General features: G+C 31.8%; 1 protein-coding gene across 2 annotated transcripts in view; it reads left to right on the plus strand.

Moving 5' to 3' along the window:
• The window catches only part of LOC145263736 (eukaryotic translation initiation factor 5B-like), a 122,822-nt gene that overhangs the window by 55,155 nt on the left and 41,318 nt on the right, over positions 1-26,349 (plus strand). For both annotated transcript variants that reach the window (XM_080120715.1, XM_080120714.1), the window contains exons 3-10: positions 730-894; positions 3,599-4,087; positions 11,125-11,182; positions 12,505-12,635; positions 16,994-17,110; positions 18,907-19,057; positions 20,675-20,761; positions 22,852-23,028. In XM_080120715.1, the coding sequence (XP_079976841.1) occupies positions 730-894; positions 3,599-4,087; positions 11,125-11,182; positions 12,505-12,635; positions 16,994-17,110; positions 18,907-19,057; positions 20,675-20,761; positions 22,852-23,028 (1,375 nt within the window). The remainder of the gene's footprint in view (positions 1-729; positions 895-3,598; positions 4,088-11,124; positions 11,183-12,504; positions 12,636-16,993; positions 17,111-18,906; positions 19,058-20,674; positions 20,762-22,851; positions 23,029-26,349) is intronic.

Below are 26,349 nucleotides of genomic sequence, written 5' to 3' on the forward strand. Positions count from 1 at the left end.
GAAATAGCATTCTTTGAAACTTTGCGGATTAAGGAGTACCCACCTTTGGACTATTCCACCGAACAATAAAAACCGTCTGTATAACTCAACTTTGCAGATTTGTTCTTATTATTTATCCTTAGCTCTACAACCTTCAGTGATTGTAGTGAGCTTTTTCATTTGGTTGGGATTAAAATATAAATAACTATATTTATATTTGATTTTGGTGTTTGATTCTCCTTGATTAGTAAACTCTTCCTCATAAATCATTCTGTCTGTGTGTGTGTGTGTGTGTGTGTGTGTGTGTATAATATATATATATATATATATATATATATATATATATATATATATATATACCCAGTCAAACAATGCCACAGCTCATACAAGCCAACAAACCAGGAATCCAAGACTCAAGTTTAGCCCTCATTTGAACTCATCATTTGAACATATCTGAACTATGGATTCAAAGCCTGAATCTCTTTCACTCAAGTCCTAGACTTCTGGTTTGTTGGCTTGCATGGCTCATGTGAGCAACAACATTGTTTGACTGTGGATATAATTATATCATCCCGCCTTCTGCAAATTCTATTACATACATATATAAAGAAAACTAAAAAATTTTGTACCTGCAAAATAAGAATTTGACATGAGATTTATACATTTTTTTTTTTTTTCTTGAAGTATTCTGTAACCCATTAATGTGCCAATGTTCCCTAAATTCAATATAGATGTTCTTGTTCTTTACAGAAATCCAAGAAATCCAAAAAAGGTGCCATGGAATCTGCCTCTGATGATGATGACGATTCCTCCTTAGTTGAATCCAAGAAAAACTTCAAGAAAACTAAAGCTTCATTTAGTTTACTTATGATGGATGATGATGATGATAACGACGACGATGATGATGATGATTCTGTAAGTAAAAATTTGTTTTAATCGTGTTGTATTAGCAGGAAAATCTTGTGTTTTCCAAGATGCAATGAGGAACCCTGTGCTATTTGTCCCCCTCCCCTCAGCTCATAACACTATATTAGATTGTTGCGAAAATGTCAGCCTGAAGTGTTGGGTTTCAAGTCATTTGACGATCACGCATATTAACGTACTTGAGCCATTTCTTGTTGTCTATGTTTTGACACGTCATAGGAAATAGTCAATTTGTCCACCTCGCCCAATTGTATTCCGCAAATTTTCATTTCAATATTGTTTTTAAATATAAGAATATTCATGAACTGAATTTTTTTTTTTTCTTTTTATTTATTTTTTTTTTTCAAATGTTCACCCAATTATATTCTATGATTTCTTGTTTGTTTCATTTTTGGACAAGTTCTCCATAAAAAATATTGCTTTTAAATATTAAATATTCATAAACTTTTTTGTTGTTGTTTTTTTATATTTATTTACATTTTTTAAGCTTTTCTTTTTTGTTTTTTTCTTTTTTTTTTTTTTTTCAAATATTTGTTAAAATGTGCCTAATATATTACATGTAATAATTTCATGTTCCATTTAATATTCATTATTTCTGTAAAAACAGACATCTTATGTCGCAAAAATTTTGATTTTTAAACAAATAAATATTTTATCTTATAAAAAAAACACTCTCTACATTGTAATTGCTTATAAACATATTTAAATTTTAAGCAATGCTTATATCACACGAACACAATCTAATTCACTTGACGTTGCCATGCATATCACATGAACATTTGAAGACCTTATCATTCAAGAAAATACATAGTCCCTATTTTTACTACTATTTTCTCCATTTTAACATCATGCGATGAAGAAAGGCGTTTAACGTCAAAAAATTTTGATTTTAAGCAAATATTTATTTTATAAAAAAATTTCTGCGTTGTATTGGCTTATAAACATATTTCAATGAAAGTAAAACATTCATTTGCAAAAGGCAGTTTTTGAATATTCCTATTTATTATATTTAAAAACAATATGGACATGAAACAAACAAATCGTGTAACTTAATTGTCGCCAAATTGACTAACACCGTCTATTTCCTTTGATATGTAATGAAATAAGCAATAAACAATGGCTTGAGTAAGTTAGCCAGTCATTTTAACATGGAATTTGTTGTTTATTTCTGATAAATTTTAACATATATAATAATTAATGTTCCTAATAATAATTTGTAACTTATTTTCAGATAGAAAATATTTTTGAAGCATAGGAGACCCTTAATGGAAAACATGCCAAAACATGACCTTTGCCTTTTTATGTTGTACGAGTCTTAACTTTGGCACAGTACTTCCAAAATTTCTGCCAATATCAATAAAGCACGAGGCGATGGATCTACTAGCAATTGAACAGGACGAAGATGGTTCCAGAAATTCTATGGTGGAGATGAGGTTTGAAGATGTAATCTTGACAATGAACAATTGCAAGCGCTTGTTGAGCCAAAATCCACATCACATGTCTAAGAAATGTTTCAGATGCCTGTTGTCAGCACTGCAACAAATTCATTTCATTTACAAAGTATTGGAACGGTGAAAATAAAAACTTGATAAATGGGTTTCACATGAGCCCAATGAACAACAAAAACCTGGGCGATTTGGTGTGTTGAGTGCTCTGGCTGTGAAACACTAATAACCATCTTCTTGAACAACTAGTCACTTGTCATGAAAAGTGGATCCTTTATAAATTATTTGTAAATGATAAGATCAATGACTTGATCATGGTGAGTTCCTCAGACATTTTCCAAAGCCAAAGTTGCACCAGCCAGAGTTTATGGTCTGCATTAGGTGTAATCCACTACAGTTTTTTTGGAAACAATTAGAGCATTAGTGCTGAGATTTACTGCAATCAACTCGCTTATAAGTAAGAAGGCCTGCATCGGTGAATCAACACCATCGAATTCCGCTCCACCATAATACGCAGTCACATATTGCAAGAATGACTTTGCAGAAATTCACGAACTTGGAATAATAAAACCTTGCCGCGTCCTCCAGATATTTTGCCTATTATTTTTTTAAGCGCATTTTAAAATGGTAAAATTTTCTGGTTTAAAGAACTGAAATCAACATTCTAAAATTTTGTTGCATCACAACCAATAACCTGAATAAATAATCTCTTTGATCGGTTGCAGAGATGCCTAGATTCTCAAGGCTTATATTTTGACTAATTTCTATTAGTTTTTCTGAAATTGAATATTATATTTTAACCACATAATACCTTGTTTTTAGTTTTTCCATTTTCTAATATTCAATTTTTAGATCAGGACTTAAATAGGTGCTCATCATTGATCAGGTGTCTTAGTCTAAAAGGATTTCTCATTGTCATATTTTCTGTTATATGTGCAATAATTTCGTTGATAGTAAAACGTCTTTTATGGCTAGGGTTATTATTTTAAAATCTTTATTTATTCATTTATTTTGTTATTCTATTTTTTTTTTTTTTTTTTTTTTTTTTTTAAGACATTTTAAGTTTTAAGTTTTTATTTTTTTTAATTTACATTGTATAACTTCCAATGATTTTATTTTTAATGTTTTAAATGAAAATTTTGACAATGCATCAAAAAAATTTCTTTCTTTAATTAAATTTATAGATAAATCATTTTTTGTTTTCTCTTTTTTGTTTCCTCTTTCTCATAATATTTTCTTTTTCTTTCTAGGGAAGTGAGAAAAAAGTTTTGGATTCTGAAGAGCCCAAAGCTATTATCCTGGAAAGTGTAGCGCCAACCAAACCTTCCAAAAAATCAAAAGATAAAAAGAAAAAGAAAGGCAAAGACAAGGAGCTGGACGATGACATTGAAGCAATCCTAGCAGACATTGAGAAACCTTCTGAAAGCAAATCCTCCAAAAAGAAAAAGAAGAAAAATGCTGAATCTGTTGAAACTGTGCAATCAGAGACCACGCCTGGCGAGGGGACAGAGGAGACTCTGCCAACAGTTCCGAAGGAAGCGGAAGTTGTCACAATGGAAGACTTGTACCCAGATAGTGACGATGACAAGAAGAAGAAAAAGAAAAAAAAGAAGAAAGATATAGTTGAGGATGAAGAAGCTGACGATGATGGTGGGGAGGATGATGGGGACGGGAAACTGAAGAGTGCCTCTCAAAAACGAAAAGAGAAGAAAGAACGGGAAAAACTGAAAAAGCAACAGGTATTATTATTTAATGACATTAGAGTTGAGGTATATGCGTGTAAATAAAATGGCAGATGAGTATTATATCGTACTGTGATTCAATGTCAATTTCAGTTCTTATTTAGAACTAGCAAGCCGCCCGGCATTGCCCGGTCGTAAAATACGCTTAAATATGATATTTTCATTAATGCAGATTTCATATTTATTATTATATTGGACCCAATATATAGTAATGATTTATAAAGAAAAAAAATTACTCGTGCACCACTACCAAGAATTGAAATCAAAACGTTTAGCTTACAATTTACTTTTTCCTTTGACGTTAATGCCTGAGCTATGAAGACATGTTTACTGCAAGCCTAAAAATTAAAACATGAAGCAATAGCTATTACATTACGCATGCATATTCATAATGCTGTTGTTTGACCGTCACCAGGCAAATTCTATTTTTTTTTAATTTTCGCACCAATTTCCCCCGGCTAAAACACAAATATAAAGTTCTGCATGGATTCGAATACCCTGTATATTAAGTTTCATGTCTGTAGACCAAAAACTGACAGTTTGGTAGGTAACATTTTTTTAAACAAATGTACATACGTATACATAGATATATTTAGAAAGAGGTTTGTGTTTACTATACCTTTTTATGCAAATATTACACAAGTATAAATTATGTAGATTATCTGCATGAATATAATTATATGTAATAGTTTACTAAAAATAATCATCCCATAACAAAACCGAAAAAAAACTAATAGGGAATTAATTAAAATGAATGTTTGAAAGAAGATGAAAATTAGCTAGATCTTTTGCAGATGAATGCAATTCCACGACCCACAGATAACAAAGGTGTATTTTCTTTTTAAATAAACAAAAAAAAAAAGGTTTTCAATATAAATATCAATACACAAGAAAACAAACTTATAGGAGTATTGATTAAACCTAAGTAAATAAAAAAAAAAAAAAAGTACAGAAAAATCTTTGATACAGAAATGTCATATTCCAAAAATTACGTAAATCGATCGAGTATTATTTTTATAAAGAAAACTATTTTAAAAAATAATTTAAAAAATGATTAATGTGAAATATGTAGCATTACAAGTGCTATATAGTCATTAATGTTGTGTGTTTACATAAAATTCTTTGCTGTTATTAGGTGTATAAATAATTGTCTACGTTATAGACTCATCAATGTTTGTGTTTTTATCGATTGATACCTCCGTTCAGTCTCAAAAGACAAAGGATACCCCCTGTAGGGGCAGCTGTGCATGTAATTATGAGGCAAGGGTTGCACAATCTCCAACCACACCTCTCCTGAATCGGCGCCGTTTGAGTTCAGTGGCAAGGAGAAGACCAGGACGACTGGAAACAATGCCAAGATAAGCAGAAAGCACATACAGCACCTAAAAGTTAAGCAACATTGAACCTGGTCAGTACTAAAATGGGTGTTTTTATATGGATGTATAAAATAACACGTTGTTGTAAGACCAAATTTGCAGTGATACTATGTAGGGAGTTGGGCAGCAAGATGTCTGTTCACATTATATTTGAACTTTTGCATGTCAGTACAGTTAGGGAGGAAGCAGCCTGGGAGGGAATTCCAAAGTCTAGCAGTTTGAGAGAAGTTAATTGAGTAGAAGGCTTTTCGGCATCTAGCAATCTCGACAGTGAAGAGGTGGGATTTTGTCGAGGGTATTTTCGTCATAGGATACTAGTGCTTTGAGTTTGTCCGAGCACTTGCCATTGAAGTATATGTAAAACAGGCAAAGGTTATCAGCACGGGTGTGTCTTGTATGTATAAACACCAAGAACAGTTCAACAGTAACCATTCACATTAAAATAATCACAGGCACAGTTGTGTAAACATATACAATAAACAAATGGACATCGACATATCTTCTGTCGTGTTTCTTCATCGCTGCTTCCTGTCGTAGTTCTCACTCGTCTTGTTGACGTCGGAACCAAGATCTCTCCGACATTAGATTTGCATCCGAGTCAACACATAAGCAGGCATAACTTTTTTTTTTTTTTTTTTTTACAGTGATCACCACTTATCAAGGCCCGGAAGCCACTCAGGGATAAGGGTCATTACAAGTACATTACGTTAGTGTGGAGATTTGATGAAGTGTTTAATTAAGGGGGCGGTTCATTAGGAATTTGTTAACATTGGACTTAAAGACATCCAAGTTGTAGTCCGGAGGGAAGCAGGCAGACGGAACAGAGTTCCACAGGCGTGCAGTTCTAAGAAAGAAGCTTTGTTCATGGAATCCGCGTTTTGATTTAAGCACAGATATAGAGTGGGGGAAATTTTTCATAGTGGATTCAGCTAGACTGGTGTTTTTCGTGAAAGATTGGCGAGGGGGGACCAGAGATTGGAGTTCAGATGAGCACCTGCCATGGAAATAACGATAAAACAAGGATAGGCTCGCAACGTCTCTTCAGGGTTTTGTTATAGTTTCAAATGTAACTTTATTTCAGTCTTTAAACCCAGTCATGATTTTGGCTGCAATGCCAAGCTCTCTCGCTCCCAAGAACAAACTCTCTATTTTGTAGACTGCATATTTGAATGTCAGTCCTCACTCCTCGACTTTTTTGATTCCTGTCATCTAAAAGTCGTATTCCTATTTATTTTTTCACAATTTGGTTAATATATACAAAAGGCAAATTGTTTCACAGACTTTATTTCTGCATGTTTTCTATAAATATACTATTTATTCAAAAGAAATCAACATTCAAGAGGTTGTCTCATTTGCATATCACATTAAAGAAAATCTGTTTGTATAATTAGCATTAAATTGTTAATGGAAATTAGTAATAGAATTGTTAAGCTTGGACATGCAGAGAAGGGTCATGCCCAAGCACCTGCTCCTTTTACTCCTGTTTTAAAAGTGCCCTTTTCAGAGGAATGTGTTCCAGAGACAGTGTTCATTACTATATTTTTGGCATTTTTTTTTTTTCACTTGAGCATCTGCTCTGAAAAAGTTCTTTGCATGCCATTGGTGTTAAGTATTTTATTTAGAAATATTATATAAAGTTGATTTATTTCATTTATTTTTAGTTTAATTTACATTTAATTTAATTTATTTGGAATTATTATAACCAACATCAGATGCGTTTAAAAACGGAAGGAAGTTTTCATGAAACCTATGAGTTATTTCTCTTTAAGCTATGGGATTTCATACCTCTGTTTGAATTTCATAAATGAAGATGGCTATATTTTATGTTTCCAAAAATCCAAAATATGGGCAACTTTCAGGAAAATCGTAACTTAGGATATTTGGTATATTTTCAATAGTTTGTGATTAAACCCTTCGCCTGAGAGTATGTTTTTACCTCTCAATGTCTGGTATGTACAGCAAGTATATGTAATAAATCTTATTTCTTTGTTACTAAAACTGATCTCTCTCTAAGCTAGTAATTGCATTGTCCTCTGACATTCAAAGTAGATTTATGTCAGATCTACCTCTGCGTTCCATGTTTAAAAAGGATGTATCCTCTATAGTATCAGACCTGACAGAATGATTAATTGTAGGTATTGACTGTTTCATAACCTCAAAAAGGTTCCAGCAAAAACCTAACAGCCAGCCATGGTTCTCTCCAGAATGTGCTGCTGCACAGAAATCACTTTTTCCATTGCTTCAAATGTAATAGATGTACTGAGACTAAAGCTGCTTTCAGAACTGCCAACAACCATTGTAAAAAAGTAATAAAGAACGCAAGAGAGTTGTATGCTCAGTCTGTCAAGTCCAAAGTAGCCAAGCAGTGGCTTGGTTCCCACCAGTTTTAGCAAATAGCAAACAGAATCTTGAACAGAAACATGTGCTCTATCCTAACTATCATCAATGGACTAAGGTAATCTCGTCAGCATCAGACAAAGCCAAACTCTTTGCCAAGAACTTTGCAGCTAATTCTACCCTTTGCGACCAAGGCCACCAACCCCCAATATTTCCTCCTGTATCAGAAAACACGCTATGTGATATACATATATCTGTATATGATGTTGCCAAGCTAATCAGAAACCTTGACTGCAGTAAAGCAACCGGCCCTGATGGTATTCCAATTATAGTACTCAAAAAACTTCAACCAGAACTAGCACCCATACTTACAAAACTGTTTAAATGTTGTCTTAAGGAGAATTGCTTTCATCACCCTGGAAAATCTCATTAGTTTGCCCTGTATTTAAGAATTCAGGTGATCGTCATCTCCTCAGTACAGGCCAATAAGTTTCCTGTGCGTCATGAGTAAGTTGCTGGAATCTGTGTTAAATAGAGAAGTAATCAACCATCTCGGCAAAAATAACCTTAGTGACACACAATATGGTTTCCGTTCTGCTAGATCTACAGCAGATGTGCTTAGTTATATCTCATAGGATTAGTGAATCTCTCGACGGAGGCAACCTTTCTAGGGCAATTGCTCTTGACATATCAAAAGCCTTTGATAGGGTATGGCATAAAGGTTTACTTCACAAGATCTCCAGCTATGGTATAGCTGGAAATGTCTTTTCAATTATCAAATCATTTCTCTCTCATAGGTTTATAAGAGTAGTAGTTCATGGGCAGAAATCAGAAGCTCACAGTATAAATGCTGGAGTCCCTCAGGGGTCCATCCTGGGCCCAATTCTCTTCCTGATCTACATTAATGATCTTCCAAATCACATCCTTACATCATTCGTAGACATTTATGCTGATGACACTACCATCTATGGTAGCACAACTAAGTCAGTAAATGACCAAGTTCTCTCCGATTCTCTTTCCTCTGATCTTGAGCACGTGGTACAATGGGGAAAGGAGTGGCTGGTTACTTTTAATGCATCTAAAACCAAACTTCTATCTTTACATCGTCAACGCTCTAATCCCCATCTGGCATCAATTGAAATGAATGGCTCTCATATTGGGGAGGCCTCATGCTTTAACAAGCTTCTGGGCTGGACCTTTACTCCTCATCTTAAATGGAACACGTACATCAAATCTGTTGCCAAAGCCGCTGGAAAAATGGTGGGATCCTTCTATCGATCCAGTAGATATCTCACTGCTGATGCAAATCTTTATCTATATAAAAGCCAAGTTCGTCCAAGGATGGAGTACTGTTGCTACATCTGGGCAGGAGCTGCTAGAAAGGACTTATCCTGCCTTGATAGTTTAAAATAGACTTTGTAGCCTCATAGATGTCCTTTTTCCTTCCCTGCAACCTCTTTCTCAAAGAAGAGATGTAGCGAGTTTGTCTTTGCTTTATCGTTATTGGCATGGCAAGTACTCAACTGAGCTTCAATCTATGGTCCCCCCTCGCCAAACTTTTACAAGAAACACTCGTCTAACTGAAAACACTATCAATAATTCCCCCTACTCTTTATCTGTGCCTAAACCTAAACATAGATTCCATGAACACAACTTCTTTCTTAGAACTGCACGCCTGTGGAACTGTCTTCCGTTTTCCAGCTGACTACAATATGGTTGTCTTCAAGTCCAATGTAAACAAGTTCTTGAAAAGCTGTTGCCCTTAAGTTAACAAATTTACTGAATTTCCATTACTTACAATTACTATATTGTCCAATTGACTACTGTACGCTCTTTAACCCTTATCTTCGAGTGGTCCCTGGGCCTTGATAAGTTCTGAAGTGGTGATGCCTCTGTAAAAAAAAAAAGTCAATGGTTATTATTGTTGTATTTCCTTAATTCTGCTTGATTATTGTCTGTTTGTCGGTTGTTACAGACATTCAATCATCTGTCAAATATTCAATGCATACCTACTTGAATTCCACACAGCTGTGTAAACTGCATATTTATCTAGCTAACCTACTTGTTATCATAAGGCCCAATCTGTTACACAAGGCTGATCTCGCAAGTTTGAATTCTTGTTATATGCTTCTTCCTCTCGTTTTCAAGATGACAACACAAGACAGTCTCATTTTGCTTACTCATAAAATTTTCTTAGTTAAAAATAAAACTACTTTATCAATTCATATGATTTTTAGAATATGACCACTTTGTTCTGTGACTGGTGTGTCCATCATAAAGATTTCTGTATTTTTGTTTTTTTAATTAGATTGAATTCTAAATAAGAATCAAGAGAAATTACCTATGATTCTGGGAAAATTTGAAGCATACTTAAACAAATCCAAGTTGCCACATCCCAGTTTTTAGAGACAACTGCTGAATAAAAAAATTTAAAAAAAACATAATATCCAGGCAAATGTATATGTTAACTTGGATTTATTTAAATATGCTCTGCATTTTTTTTTTTTTTTTTTTTTTTTCTGAAACGCATGTAAGATTTCTTTTGCTCTGAAATTGGAATTAAAACTCTGTATGACATAATTATGAATTTTATTTATCTCTATTGTAATTTTTGAATAACTCTTTTAATGGTTTAAATATTGAATATTAAACTTCATTTTGCTGTAGAAATTAATTCTCATAAGAATACATTTAAAGTATAAGAAGTGTTATATTATTTCACACACATATTCCGATAGGTTTATCTCTGTAGGATTTAATCCAATGAATCTATGCTGTGTTTATATATTTGTGGTCAATAATAGATCTATGTATTTATTTGATATAAAACTTTATTTATACTAAATAAATAGTGTTTTTTTTTAATACTGTTTTTAAATAAAGTTTTTTTAATGTTTAAAAAATATTTTTGTATATTTATTTGATATAAAAGTATAAAACTTTATCTATACTAAATAAATAGTGGTTTTTTTTAATACTGTTTTTAAATAAAGTTTTTTTAATGTTTTAAAAATATTTTTGTATATTTAATTGGTATAAAAGTATAAAACTTTATTTATACTAAATAAATAGTGTTTTTTTTTAATACTGTTTTTAAATAAAGTTTTTTTAATGTTTAAAAAATATTTTTGTATATTTAATTGGTATAAAAGTATAAAACTTTATTTATACTAAATAAATAGTGTTTTTTTTTTTATACTGTTTTTAAATAAATTTTTTTTAATGTTTAAAAAATATTTTTGTATTTTTAAAACTTTTTATGCAATAAATCATGCACATGTTTTTAAACGTCTAATAATTTACTTTTTTTTTATTATTCAGGACAAAATGAAAGAAGTAAAAAAGTCTAAAAAAGAAACTTCTGTTGCCAAAAAAACAGGTTTGTGTATTGGTTAATCCTTTTTTGTAAGATAATAAATTACACTCATCCTTCCTGGGTTTTCCTTCAAGAATTTTATGTCCTCCTGAAGATGGCCTGATTTGCAATTGCATCAGTTGTGTAATTTTTTTTTCTCTCTCTCTTCCCTAGCTAGCTTTGTCTGTATGTCTCTCTCACTCTCTCTCTCTCTCTCTCTCTCTCTCTCTCTCTCTCTCTCTCTCTCTTGCTTTGTTGTATCTGTCTTTCTCTTTCTCTCTCTAGTTAGCTTTGTCTTTCTCTTTCTCACTAGCTCTCTCTCACTTTCTCTCTCTAGCTAGCTCTCTCTCTAGCTAGCTCTCTCTCTCTCTCTCTAGCTAGCTCTCTCTCTCTCTCTAGCTAGCTCTCTCTCTCTCTCTCTAGCTAGCTCTAGCTCTCTAGCTCTCTTTCTCTCTCTAGCTCTCTTTCTCTCTCTCTTCCCTAGCTAGCTTTGTCTGGCTCTCTTCCCTCTCTAGCTAGTTTTGTCTGTATGTCTCTCACACACACACTCACTCTCTCTCTCTCGTTTTGTTATATCTGTCTTTCTCTTTCTCTCTACTTAGCTTTGTCTCTCTCTCACTAATTCTCTCTCTCTAGCTAGCTCTCTCTCTCACTAATTCTCTCTCTCTAGCTAGCTCTCTCTCTCTCTCTCTTTTTCTCTAGCTAGCTCTTTCTCTATCTAGCTAGCTCGCTCTCTCTCTAGCTAGCTCTCTCTCTCTCTCCCTCGCTAGCTCTTTTTCTCTCTCTAACTAGCTCTCTTTCTCTCTCTAGCTAGCTCTCTTTCTCTCTCTAGCTAGCTCTCTTTCTCTCTCTAGCTAGCTCTCTTTCTCTCTCTAGCTAGCTCTCTCTCTCTCTCTAGCTAGCTCTTTCTCTCTCTCCCTCGCTAGCTCTCTCTCTCTCTCCCTCGCTAGCTCTCTCTCTCTCTCCCTCGCTAGCTCTCTCTCTCTCTCTCTAGATTTCTCTCTCTCTCTAGATTTCTCTCCCTCTCTAGTTAGGAAGTTTTTTCTTGTGCTCTTTGCCTGGCATGATTTCTCATATACTCTCTAGCTACTTAGATTTCTCTTGTAAGCTCTCTCATCTCCCTTTCCCTAACTACCTAGATTTCTGTCTCTAGCTAGCTGTCTCTCTTCCTCCCCGTACACTAATTCACACAACTCCAGACAGTAAATAAATACACAACAGTTCAGTAGTTTTGTTTTTTTTTAATTTTATCCATAAATAAGCAATGATATCATGCTTAATTTTTTTTTTTTTTCTTTTTTTTTGTTCACACTTATTTTTATGATGTATCCCCTATTAATTTACAGATGATGATATTGATGTTGACGATGCTAGCCGGGAAGGCAGTGTTGAGCAAGAGTCCTCAAGCAAGAAAAAAAAGAAGGGCAAAAAGGAAAAAGAAGAAAAAGAAACTACAAAAAAGCCCAAGGGTGGTCAGGTGAGTGACAAATATGGGTGCATAGCAGTGACATAAGCAGATATTGCTTATCAAAAGCAGATGTTTGATAGACATAATTGGTAAAGTTTGACCCCAGTGTCATCTGTAACCCAATATGTGCGTAGATATAGGATTGGTTAATTTGTTACTTAGGATTTGAAGTGGGAAAAGTCAATTTATGTGACTTGGGATTTGAAGTGAGATTGGAAAATTTATGTTATGTAGGGTTTGAAGTGAGATTGGTCAATTTGTGTAGCCTAGGATTTGAAGTGGTGTTGGTTTAAAGATGTTATCCCACTCAAAAAGATTAAATGCTTATCTATGGGCATAAAAAAACCTTACTGCTGAAGATGCCCAGTATCTGAAGGGGCATTAATTTTTCCAAGACTCAAGTGGCTTACAATCGCTGCATGAAACTTCATATTCAAGAAGACCTTGCTATTTCAAAAATATGAGTTCATTTCTTGGGTGGGCTCTCTTCATTAATTTTTTTTTCAATTGCAGACCTGTCGTCTACATGCATTGCACCTATGCAACTCACTAAACATGCGGCAATGCGTATGTTTATAGTAAAGTATTGAACTAAAACACGTTTATATATTATTTAATTGGAATTCATTATTGAAATGAGTATTATTTATTAATTTTATTTATTGCGGACTATTATCTTCATCTTTTTCTTAATTGTTTCACGTTTCGGCCAACTATTCCTCTGGCCTTCGTCAGGTGGTAACCATGACAGGATAGGAACTCTGAATCTCCTAACTGCATCCACTGTAATTACTGCCTTCCATAGTTGTCAGGGCTCATGGCGCAGTTGATAGACATTGAATCTCTACGGTTCCAGGTAAGAATTGTCTGAAGATAGCGGTTTCAATCCTATCCAAAGCCAGCCAGAGGCTTACTTGGCCAAAATGTGGTGAGACAACAACAACTACGGAAGGCAGTAATTGCAGTGAATGTAGTTAGGAGATTCATCCCGTTGCGGTTACGACCTGACGAAGGCCAGAGGAATAGTTGGCCGAAACCTTGTGAAAAAACTAAGAAAAAGATGAGGATAATAGTTCGCAATAAATAAAATTAATAAAGCAAGTTTGTTATTTATTATATATTTATCTCTTGGATTTAACAAAACTGTTGTCAGTAATGATTAGAAAAAGTTATGAATTTTAATAACATTTTCATCCTGCAGCAGTCCCCTGGTATAGAACCATAAATCAGTGGTTATCTATGATCTACTAGCTGTAACTATCTGGTGTTGTCCAGGATGCATTTAGCTCATTTTTATTTGTTTGCATAATTTTAAAATTAAGAAAGATAACTTTCATTATATTTTTTAATTTAAAATTATCTCCCCCTCCCCTGCTTTTTAAAACAAAAAAAAAAAATTTTAAGTAATTATTTTAAACTGTCAGTAACCATCTGAGACAGCCTTAATAATTGATAGGGACCCAGATTGAGACCACTAAAGACAACTTGGAACACAATATAGATTTAAAAAAAACAATTTCAATTTGTTTTTACATAAGCCGTAATGTTTTGCTACAGTCATGAGCATGTTTCAATCCTCTAATATTTAGCAACTAGAGACATCTTCAGGCAATCATGCTTATATGAAAGCAAAGTCAGTAACACATTACTGCTTAAGTAAAAAAAAACAATTAAAAAGTATACCTTTCTCTACTTTGGTATTGAGCACTCTTGTATTAACCTCGTTATATTTTACTGGTAACCTTACTTAAAATATATAAAATAACAACCTCAAAATGATTTTAAAAATATATTGAAAAAGGAACAAGATACAGAGAAATATGGTGATATAAGCTAGGCTTACTTGTGAGTCTGATATCGGTAGAGTCCTATATTGAGAAGAGGACTTGGCTCTCGATTAATATAGTATTTGGAAGAGTTCATCAATGGATAGGTAACGGTCCCATAATAATTAAAAAAAATAAATTGTTGTTAAGTACAATTGTGCAGTATAACAATTACAAATGAAAATTGGCTAAACATATGCAAACATTGATTTTTTTTTAGATTAAATGCTATTTGGGTCTGATTTTGAAAATCTTATGAGATAATTTTGTTAGGTATATTAAACATGCACATAATGCTAGATAAATCTGTTAGTTATGTTCAAAACCTTGATTCATTGTATTACATGATTTTCTCATTATTTATTACTATCATACATGCAACGGGGAACTGCTTTTGAACTTGATATTCCCGTGAAACTTCCTCCTCTGGGAGAAACTGGTTCAACCTACCAAGGGTGAATGTTGCTGGCATATTATGGGTACCTATATCTTCACCAGACGATTAGTAAACGTTCTTACTATTAGTTCAATTGTTCAGTCTTTGGTTGAATCCTACCAAGAAAAAAAAAAAATCAGCATTATAAGGTGAGTATCAAGGATATGTGGAGTAAACTTGAAAGAGGAGTGGCTAGAATATTCACTAATGGGTCAGGAGATTTGGATTTAACCTTAGGTTGAATTATACCAAAGGCTCAAATTAATAGTACTTGATGACCCCTTGCTAAACACTCATCATTTTAAGGTATAGTATGACACTATCGTTTCCCGGGGAGAATTACTTGTTTGAGGAACTTCCTGTGAACGAAACCAGTTCCCCAGGTGTTAGACTTGATATCAAACAATAGGCACATGGAAACATAAACGTAATGGGCCGATATGTCGTCAGCTATAACCGACTGACATGGGTCGCTTCTTGAGTCTTCATTGCATCGTTACAGGCAGCATTTCCATTGTCACATTACTGGGAGGAACCGCAGGCTGAAATCGAATGCTTGTACAAAAATAGCGAACAAATGCATTTTTGTTATAAAAATATATAATTTATTTTAACAATGAGGGAGCATATTCAGTTGACCCATTGTGTGTGCATCAAACTGCTGTATGCCTGGTGCATGCAAAATCAAAGCTTCAACTGTTTTTAAACAATAGAATTATATTTAATTCTCTCTTTCTTCATTGAAAGAGATAAAAAGAGAGTGAAAGAGGGACATTCTTACATAATGTTTAAACATTGTTTTATTTTTGTATCCCATCATGAGTTCTTTCAGGCTTGACCTTTCAAATTCTAAGGTCGTATATTGTTTCGACTTGGTCGAATATTATAAACAACTGTCATTGTTCACTCGAGTCACACCAGATTGATATATTCTAACATTTTCAAAATCACAAAGCACCTGCTTAACACATCTGCAGCTCACAAGTACAGGCAAGTTAGGCACAAGGTTCATTAATGTAGAAGTCTCCAGCTCCCCCAAAAGGGGCGCTCTTCATTGTGCCACAACAGTAGCTAAAGAAAAGAGAGACTTTTTGTCATTCTCAACTATGGTCAATTTATTTAGTCAAATAAAAAATTTTAAATTTCTATTCAACTTGGGCATTACGCCTTGTTTGATGGGGGAGGAGTTGGGGTCAAGTGTCATACTTTTCTGACAATGAAAACTTTTACTTACTCTTAACTAGGAAATACTGCATTTACTCCCTGGCTTTAACTTACTTACGATATTCCTAATGGTTTCAATATTTTATTTAGAAATAATATATGTACGAGAATGATGATTAGGAGTGGGAAGATCTACAAACACCCAAAAAGAACGAAAAATGACGATACTAAACAAAATGCTAATGGGACAGGTTAGTAAGGATCTCCTAACTCTTTGCTAAATGCTAGACTGCCCACTGTTTTTCGGGTCAACTGAAAACAAGCAGGGCAGTCTCTAAATGGTAGTGAGAGTTAAGTGGGGGAGGGCATATAAAAATAAGTTGAGATGGATGGTATCCTCCAAGATCTAAACAACATTTGGGAGTAGCCAAGGGCAAAATAAATATGGGGAGTTGGCATCTTTGGAGTTGGCATCTTTGGAGTTGGCATCTTTGGAGTTGGCATCTTTGGAGTTGGCATCTTTGGAGTTGGCATCTTTGGAGTTGGCATCTTTGGAGTTGACTTTTTTGGTACCAAAATTAAAATATGACCACAACTTGTTTATTCCACGAAATAATTTTACATTTTTTAATATCTTCGTTCTATAAATAATTTTACATTTTTTTTATATCTTCGTTCTATAAATAATTTTACATTTTTTTTATATCTTCGTTCTATAAATAATTTTACATTTTTTATATCTTCGTTCTATAAAATGTGTTGTCCTTTTCTTTCTTTTTTTTAACCGTTTGCAAAATTATTAATGTAGAACAAAAAATTTTTTGTGATGATTTTATTAAAGTCATCGCAAAATTCTCTGGCATAGCCATCTGCATGCCCAGTTTTCCCTCTTCAAAATTGTAATCGTTGGATGTAGATATATTGTCGTTCTTTAATTTCAGATTGCCCGTATTCGAGAAGCTTTGGAAAAAATGAAAGAGGAAGAAGAAAAGCTAAGAAAAGAGGAAGAAGAGAGAGAAAGACTTGCTGAAGAACGGCGTCTACAAAAAGAAGAACAGGTACACCATTTGCTGATATTGATTTTAGTTTTTGTTTCATTTAGCATAAATAAAGAATTGTTCAACTTTACTTTTAGTGTAACTGGTATAATTATTAAAGATATACTCTAAGGCATTAAAATAGTATCTAAATTATGCATTATCAAAGTTTTTGGAGTTATTACGCAAATTGAAATGTGATTAATTGACAAAAGAGTAGGCAGAGTACACTTTTTTTTTTTTTCACCCCAAACAAGGCACAGTGCCACTTTGAAGCAGGCGGCTACTATCAGGGACTTAATTTGAAGGGGCATTATGAAGGGAGATGAGTAGAAAGATGTTTGTTCACATTACACTTGAACTTCTGCATATCAGTACAGTTGGGAAAGCAGAATCCCGGAAGGGAGTTCCAAAGACCTGCAGTTCTGGGGAAGAAACTATTGGAGTAAAAGGCTTTCTTGCACCTAGGGATCTCTCCTGTAAAGGGATGAGACTTACTAGCTTGTTGGGGTAGTTATGTCAAGGAGGTACAAGTGTTTGCAGTTCATCAGAGCATTCACCATTAAAGTATTTGTAGAACAGGCAGAGGGATGCAACATCTCGTCACGTTACTAAGGTAGTAGTTTTTACAATTTCAAATTCTTAAAACCTTGAAAATTAAAGAGATATTTTTTACACTTGTTATTACTCAAGTTGGAATTTCTCACAAATCTAAAGGATCTTTGGGCCCCGACAAAAGGAGGGTATACCTGTAAATTCACTCTTGTCCGTTCGTCTGTCCGCACTTTTCTCAATAACTACGCCTTGGAATTTTAAAAAAATTTTGCACAAACATTAAACATGATATGAGTGTAAAAAGTAACAGAACCGATTTTCCGGGAAAACTCTGGTTGCCTTTCGGGTTAAAATGGCTACTTTTGTGCTTATTAAAAAAAGTTGATTGATTGGATTTTTATAAAACTTTTCTGAAAAGTTGTAACTAACTGATTTCTATATAATTTTGTTTGTCTATACTTTGTGATAACTCTTGAGCGTGTCCCAGGGGCTCTTTTAGGGCTAACTCCATTTTTGGGACTATTTTACCATATTTGTCCCAAATTTTCTGTGTATGACTATTCAGCAGTTTTACATGGTGCTGAATTCAAGTTTAAATATGTTACGGCCTTGGAGATTTTTAGAGTTAAATGGTGGGAAGGGCTTAGTCATTTCTATTTTTGCATGGTGCAGAACTCAAAGTTACATATGTTAAAGTCTAAAACTCCACCTTTTGTTCATTTTCACCTGGATTTGGGGACTTTTGGGGCTAAATGGGAGTGGGAGCAAATGCTGAAGTTGGTTATTTTTATTTACTTTTTTTTTTTTGATGCCTCGTTCACGGTGGACCATGCATGCTTCACTTGTTTTTTTTTTACTTTTATAAATTTAAAGAAAGTAACATAATAAACTAGGAATTGCATAAAAAAAGATTACTTTCAAAGTAAATTTCTTAAACTTGTCTATCACTTGTCAGGCTGTAAAATGGGCATTAAACGAAATATGATAGTATGATGAGGAAACATAAATTTGTATATTCGAAAATATTTTCAGTTTTTTTTTTTTTTTTTTTTTTTTTTACAATCTAGTATTCCGAAAATCTCAGTTGGCAATGTTGATTGTGGAAATGCGTGCATGATATAAACACTGTTAAATTTTTTGTATTTTCTCCAAGATATTTTTCCAACCGTTAATTTAACTTAGTTTAATCTTAATTTTATTCCATTAAATCCATTTTGTTGCAGACATAATTTGTTTGCTTCTTTATTTTTTTGTGATTTTAGAAACGTCTGGAAGAAGAGCGAAAAGAGCGGAAGAAAATGAAGGAGAAACTGAAGAAAGAACGTTTAAAAGCAGAGGGCAAACTATTGACGGAAAAACAAAAACACGAACGTAGACGAGCTCAGCAAATGTTGGAAGCCATGAGAAATCAAGGTATTTATATTTGGTTGTTCTGCAGTATAATCAGATTTAAAACAAATGAATTTCAAGTAAAAACACTATTACATACTTACATGCTATTTCTAAATTAGTATAAAATTCACAAATTATGAAAAATGATCCAGTACTAGATCTAGTTTTTATTATAAAAAAAAAAATCTTACTACCTGTCCAACAGTTTGAAATGATGGACTTTAATTGAAAGTAAGGGAGATAAGTCAGTTTTTCATACAGAATTGGTCGCAAAGAACTCTTCCATGTTGGTAGCTTTCTTCAGTCTTGACAGACTATGGATACCCACTGAAAGGGTGCCTGAGCATGCAATTTTTGTGGCAAGAGTTGCGCAATCTCCAACCACACACCTCTCCTGAGTTGGCATTGTTAAATACCAATCGCAAGTCGAGGTTCAGAATGACTGGAAACAGTGCAGAGATAAGCAGAGAGCACATACGGTGCCTTCTCACATAGGTTAGATTCCGCAAGCAATTTTCGCATACTTCCCAGATTGTAATATCTCGCATTCGCAAACGGACATTGTCTCTATCTTTTATTTTGATCGAGTTAAACAAAATTCCCACTCCAGTCTTTGTTCGTCTTTTTCGTATAAATAAAGCGAAACTATTGGAACTTCGGGCCGGGTAGTATCTGTTCTGTAATTAGTCCTTGGTTAATGTAGGGGAAGCCCTTCATACTGAGATGATTACTATTTATTTAGATACTGCCAGAGTGCCCCCTTTTTGCGGGGAGCTTTAAAACCGACCTTGTGTCTAATTTGCTTTCGTGGGAGGTTTAAAAGCAACGCCATTTCTGCAAGTCATCTTGGCTACGTTAAATTTTAACGCTTTAGACTTCCGGTCACGTCATGGAGTAGCAGTAAGACATGAGATTTTCTTTCATTTTCTTTTCCGCCTTCGCGTCAGTGGTTCAAGTCTGCCTGCCTACTACCACTTTAGAAAATATGCGTAAATAGAACTACACATAAAAGTCAAATGAAACCAAGCATCCAATACGAAATCATGAAAACTGATTGATTAGTTAAAGTTCATTTTTCAGAGAATATGCAAATTAGATAACCTTCATGTAGTTGCTCATATATCCATGACTGAGTATATTAAGAAGTTCATTTTAATAAATTTTAAATAGAAAAAGTAGGAAAGTGTGACAAAAACTCAACTTATATATCATTAACATAATAGCTTTTAATATCCTTACTAACATATTAAATATATTTAACAATTGATATATGTATGCGTAACTAAACATATATAGATATATATATATATATATATTTATTATAGTTTAAAAAAATAAAATTTCACAACACCCTTCTTTACCCTTTCCTTCCTTAACAGACGACTTAAGTCAAAATAACTAAATAAAATTCAACTAATAAATAAAAATAAAGATAAAATTAATTACATATAAAATGGCAACAGAAAAAAAAGCCTCTTTAACAACAACAACAACAACTGCTCCTGACAAGGATCGAAAGTGCTCGATCAAAATGGCTGACAAAAAAAATCACTCGGCAACCTAATACACAACTTACCAACTGGATTTTTTCTTATGTTTGGTCAATAAAATTTTTTTTGTTTTTTGTTTTTTTTTAAGGTGTTGAACTGCCGGTTAAAGATGGAACAACTGTAAAGAAAAGGATTGTTTATGCTGATAAAAAGAAGAAAAAGCCTCAACCTGACTGTAAGTGTTTACTTCTGTTTTATATCACTCCCACCCCACCTCTCTCTCGTTCTACCACTCTATCTTCTCACAAACGCTTTATCAGTATTTATATCACGAAAAGAAAACAAAATGGCAGATCCCCTGATTATAAATCCACTAAACAGGATAAACACTCTAAAACGTGAATAAAGAGATATAATCTTCTGCTCGATCCTAGTCGACATAGGTAGGGGAACCTGGGGCAAAATGAGATAGCGGGGTAAAACGAGACACCACAAATAACTGAAACAGAAAGAGAGAGAGAGAGCTCTTTTGTGAGGAGTCTGATCAAGAGATCACGTGGTAACGCTTTGCCGCTAACCATTGTGTTATTCAGCCCCGTACACCAAAAAAGGGGTAAGTATTCAAAATTTATCTATTTTGATCTGTGACGAACTGTACTCTGAGAGTGCAAAAAGCTGGGCAGCTTGCCAAGGGGACTGTAGGAAATGGGCACACTACGGCTGTGCAGGTCTAGATGAATGCAACAAGACCCCAATCTTCATTTGTGAGCTCTGTGAAGACTGACTTATTCAGACCAAGATCCGTCTTGTTTTGCCCCATGCTTGGGGCAAAACGGGACAGTACAGTTAGCTGAATAAATCATCTGTATTTCTTTTGAAAATAATTTCTCATATTTTTTTTTGTTGTGGCATTGTCTTCCAATACTTTGAATGTTCAGTACACAGAATATGGTTTATATGCCAATGCTACCTTTGACTCGACGGTTCTTTTTCCTTTAAGTATCTCGTTTTGCCCCAGGTTCCCCTATCTACATGAATGGTTACTGTCAGCTTACATACTTGCTAACTTTTAATGTAGCGCTACCTTCACTTTTATTGTTCTTCAGTATTTCTATTGTGAAGTGATTTATAAATCATAAGAAAAGAACATTATTGAAAAAAAATACAATAAAAAATTAACAAAATTATAAAAAGATAAAAATAACAATTAGTCTTTATTTGCACTTTTAATTGAAATTTTACAAGAAACATATTTTATGAAATTATAAAAAAAGTTGTTTTTATTTTAAAAATAAGATATTAATTTGAATTTATATAATAAATATATGTTCATGAAAGTATAAAAAATGAAATTATTGAAATCAAAATAAAATTTTAAACATCATTAAAAATATGTATCCAATACATAATATTCCCTTTGATTTTCCGGCGCAACAGGAATTCTTGCAGACAACTATTGAAAAATACTAATTGTGTTATTTTTATCTGTATAATTTTGTTAATTTTTATTATATAATTTTCAATGTCTTTTTCTCATTTTTTATTTCAATAAATCGCTTCTCAATAGAAATACTGAAGAACAATAAGAGTGAAGGAACTGATTTGCTTTGGCACTGCTTCTGGTAGCACTATACCAGAAATTAGGAATGCTGGAATTTTTTCACAAAATATTAAACAATCTAGAATTTAAAAAATTTTAATGGGATATTCCTTCTGTGAAACATTTTAATGGCTCTATTTGGATTTCCTGTCCCCCCAATTATGTGTTGACTGCATCAATGGTTGTCATATTATCTTTATCATAGCTGGTATTTATCTTTGGATTATTTATTTATTTTTTTCTTTATAAGAACTCACCATTTATCAAGGTCTGAAAGCCACTATAACTGGAAGGTGGTCAATGAGACAACAGCATAGTGATTGATAGTTGTGGAAGTTGGTAGAATTTTATTATTTAAGAAGCGGCTCAACAAGAATTTGTTTACGTTGGACCTGAAAACGATCATGTTGTAGTCAGCTGGAAAGCAGGTCCTCGGTACAGAATTCCACGGGCAGGCAGTTCTAGGAAAGAAGTTTTGTTCATGGAATTTGTGTTTAGATTTAGGTCACAGAGAGTGGGGGAAATGTTTAACAGTTGGTGAAGCTAGATGATTGCTTTCTGCGAAAGTCTTGTAGCCAGTGGGGATGGAGGGGGGGGAGTATAGATTGAAGCTCAGTTGAACACTTGCCATGAAAATGATAGAGTAGGGATAAACTAGCAACGTCTCTTGGTGACTATTAATCTGTATCTGATCTTGTTTTCTCTTTCCTATGTCTCTTCTTTAGCTGATTCCAAGAAAGAAGACAGTCCAACGCCGAGTGATGATTCCAAAGCCACAGAAGTGATTGAAATGCCTGATGTGACCGAAGAAATCTCGGGACTAAAAGAGCAAGAAAAGAGTAGCATTAAAGAAGTCAAAGAAAGTTGGGATCTCAGCAGTGAAGAGGAAGAGGAGGAACTAGGTAAGGAAACTAGAAATAACACGATAATAATAAACCCATTCCTGCCATGTTACCCAACGTTTGGAATGTTCTCTATACATCCCAGTTCCTGGGTATGCCGTTAAGACATGCAGTGTTGAGGCCCTATTTGGAGGTTGTGGGGAATGTGGAGTTTCCCCTTAGTTATCATTGCTGCCAGGTTCATTTGGATCAGTGGTAATACCTGTTAGGGTATTTGGTGCTATTAGATTAGGCTGTCTGATGATACTGGCATGCAATTGCATTTAGCATTAATGTTATTGCTTTGTTTTTTGGGGGCTTTTTCCCTTTTTTTTTTTTTTTTGCCTTTCTCTTTACAAAACTCAATCATATTCTGCAAAGTAAAAAAAAAAATAAATTTTTCTTCTACAAAATAATCAACCAAACACCATGAAGATATAAAAAAAATTTGAAGCATAAAAACTTTTTCTAAAATTATTAGATTCAATCTTAAATAACCCGAAAAGGGTCGATGTACCATAAAACAAAGCAATCAACCAATTTACACATCCCAGTCTCCAACTTATACTCCATCTATGGTCAGTCCTGTTACATCTGTCTCTACTTCACAACTTTTTTTTTTTTTTTTTTCCAATATTTCCCTGCACAGTTTACACATAAACAGCTTAAGAATACAATAAAACATTGTATCATCACTATCTATACCCTGTCACCCAATGCCAAATGCAGGGTTTTAACTAAGGTTTTCAAATTATCTCAGTCTTTGGTAAGCTTCTCCAACCGTCCTTTCTTATGTTTTTTGATTAGCTTCTTTTTTTTTTTTCTTTCCTTCCCCCCCCCCCCCCCCAAAAAAAAAAAAATATTTCCGATCTTGATAGAAGTTTGTAATGAGTATGGCCAATCCATTAATATCTTTCCTCAAACATCCCACTCCTGGACAAATTTCTTCTCGAACCATCCTCCTTGTTACATTTGCTATCATGTCATGATGCCAGTGTTTCTAAAAGAGGGCCGATCTTGTTGAACTAAATGGAATCTTGTCAAGAGTATAACCAATCCATTTCTAATGTATAAACAATAATCTATATCTGTCGGTTCATTCCACTTTTTCACAAAAAACTACTGGCCCAATTTGTCTGGAATTTTGTATGAACCTTTTTTATAAGGTGCAGTATTATTGTATCCCTTCAATGTCCAATTAGGAATTAATAGGAATTGTTTAACGCAAAAATGAGCACAAATATTCATTCATCCATTTGGCATAAAGCAACAAGTTATAACTTTTGCCCGTTTTTAACATGCTAAAATTTCTAGTAATAATAATCAACTCCTTTATAATTATTACTTTTTATTATTACTTTATAATTATTACTTTATAATTATTACTTTATATTATTACTTTATAATTATTACTTTTTATTATTACTTTATAATTATTACTTTTTATTATTACTTTATAATTATTACTTTATATTATTACTTTATAATTATTACTTTATATTATTACTTTTTATTATTACTTTATAATTATTACTTTATAATTATTACTTTATATTATTACTTTTTATTATTACTTTATATTATTACTTTTTATTATTACTTTATAATTATTACTTTATATTATTACTTTTTATTATTACTTTATAATTATTACTTTATATTATTACTTTTTATTATTACTTTATAATTATTACTTTATATTATTAGTTTTTATTATTACTTTATAATTATTACTTTATAATTATTACTTTATATTATTACTTTTTATTATTACTTTATAATTATTACTTTATATTATTACTTTTTATTATTACTTTATAATTATTACTTTATAATTATTACTTTATATTATTACTTTTTATTATTACTTTATAATTATTACTTTATATTACTTTTTATTATTACTTTATAATTATTACTTTATAATTATTACTTTATATTATTACTTTTTATTATTACTTTATAATTATTACTTTTTATTATTACTTTATAATTATTACTTTATATTATTACTTTATAATTATTACTTTTTATTATTACTTTATAATTATTACTTTTTATTATTACTTTATAATTATTACTTTTTATTATTACTTTATAATTATTACTTTTTATTATTACTTTATAATTATTACTTTTTATTATTACTTTATAATTATTACTTTATATTATTACTTTTTATTATTACTTTATAATTATTACTTTATAATTATTACTTTATAATTATTACTTTTTATTATTACTTTATAATTATTACTTTTTATTATTACTTTATAATTATTACTTTTTATTATTACTTTATAATTATTACTTTATATTATTACTTTATAATTATTACTTTATATTACTTTTTATTATTACTTTATAATTATTACTTTTAATTATTACTTTATAATTATTACTTTTTATTACTTTATAATTATTACTTTATATTATTACTTTTTATTATTACTTTTTATTATTACTTTTTATTATTACTTTTTATTATTACTTTTTATTATTACTTTATAATTATTACTTTATAATTATTACTTTATAATTATTACTTTTTATTATTACTTTATAATTATTACTTTTTATTATTACTGTATAATTATTACTGTATAATTATTACTTTTTATTATTACTGTATAATAATTACTGTATAATTATTACTTTATAATTATTACTTTATATTATTACTTTTAATTATTACTTTATAATTATTACTTTTTATTATTACTTTATAATTATTACTTTATATTATTACTTTTTATTATTACTTTATAATTATTACTTTATATTATTACTTTTTATTATTACTTTATAATTATTACTTTATAATTATTACTTTATAATTATTACTTTATATTATTACTTTTTATTATTACTTTATAATTATTACTTTATATTATTACTTTTTATTATTACTTTATAATTATTACTTTATATTATTACTTTTTATTATTACTTTATAATTATTACTTTATATTACTTTTTATTATTACTTTATAATTATTACTTTATATTATTACTTTTTATTATTACTTTATAATTATTACTTTTTATTATTACTTTATAATTATTACTTTATATTATTACTTTATAATTATTATTTTATAATTATTACTTTATAATTATTACTTTTTATTATTACTTTATAATTATTACTTTTTATTATTTATAATTATTACTTTTTATTATTACTTTATAATTATTACTTTATATTATTACTTTATAATTATTACTTTTTATTATTACTTTATATTATTACTTTATAATTATTACTTTATATTATTACTTTTTATTATTACTTTATAATTATTACTTTTAATTATTACTTTATAATTATTACTTTATAAT

This window comes from Euprymna scolopes, chromosome 39 (genome assembly GCF_053919585.1).
Source record: "Euprymna scolopes isolate OS-2025 chromosome 39, ASM5391958v1, whole genome shotgun sequence".
Taxonomy (NCBI): domain Eukaryota; kingdom Metazoa; phylum Mollusca; class Cephalopoda; order Sepiida; family Sepiolidae; genus Euprymna; species Euprymna scolopes.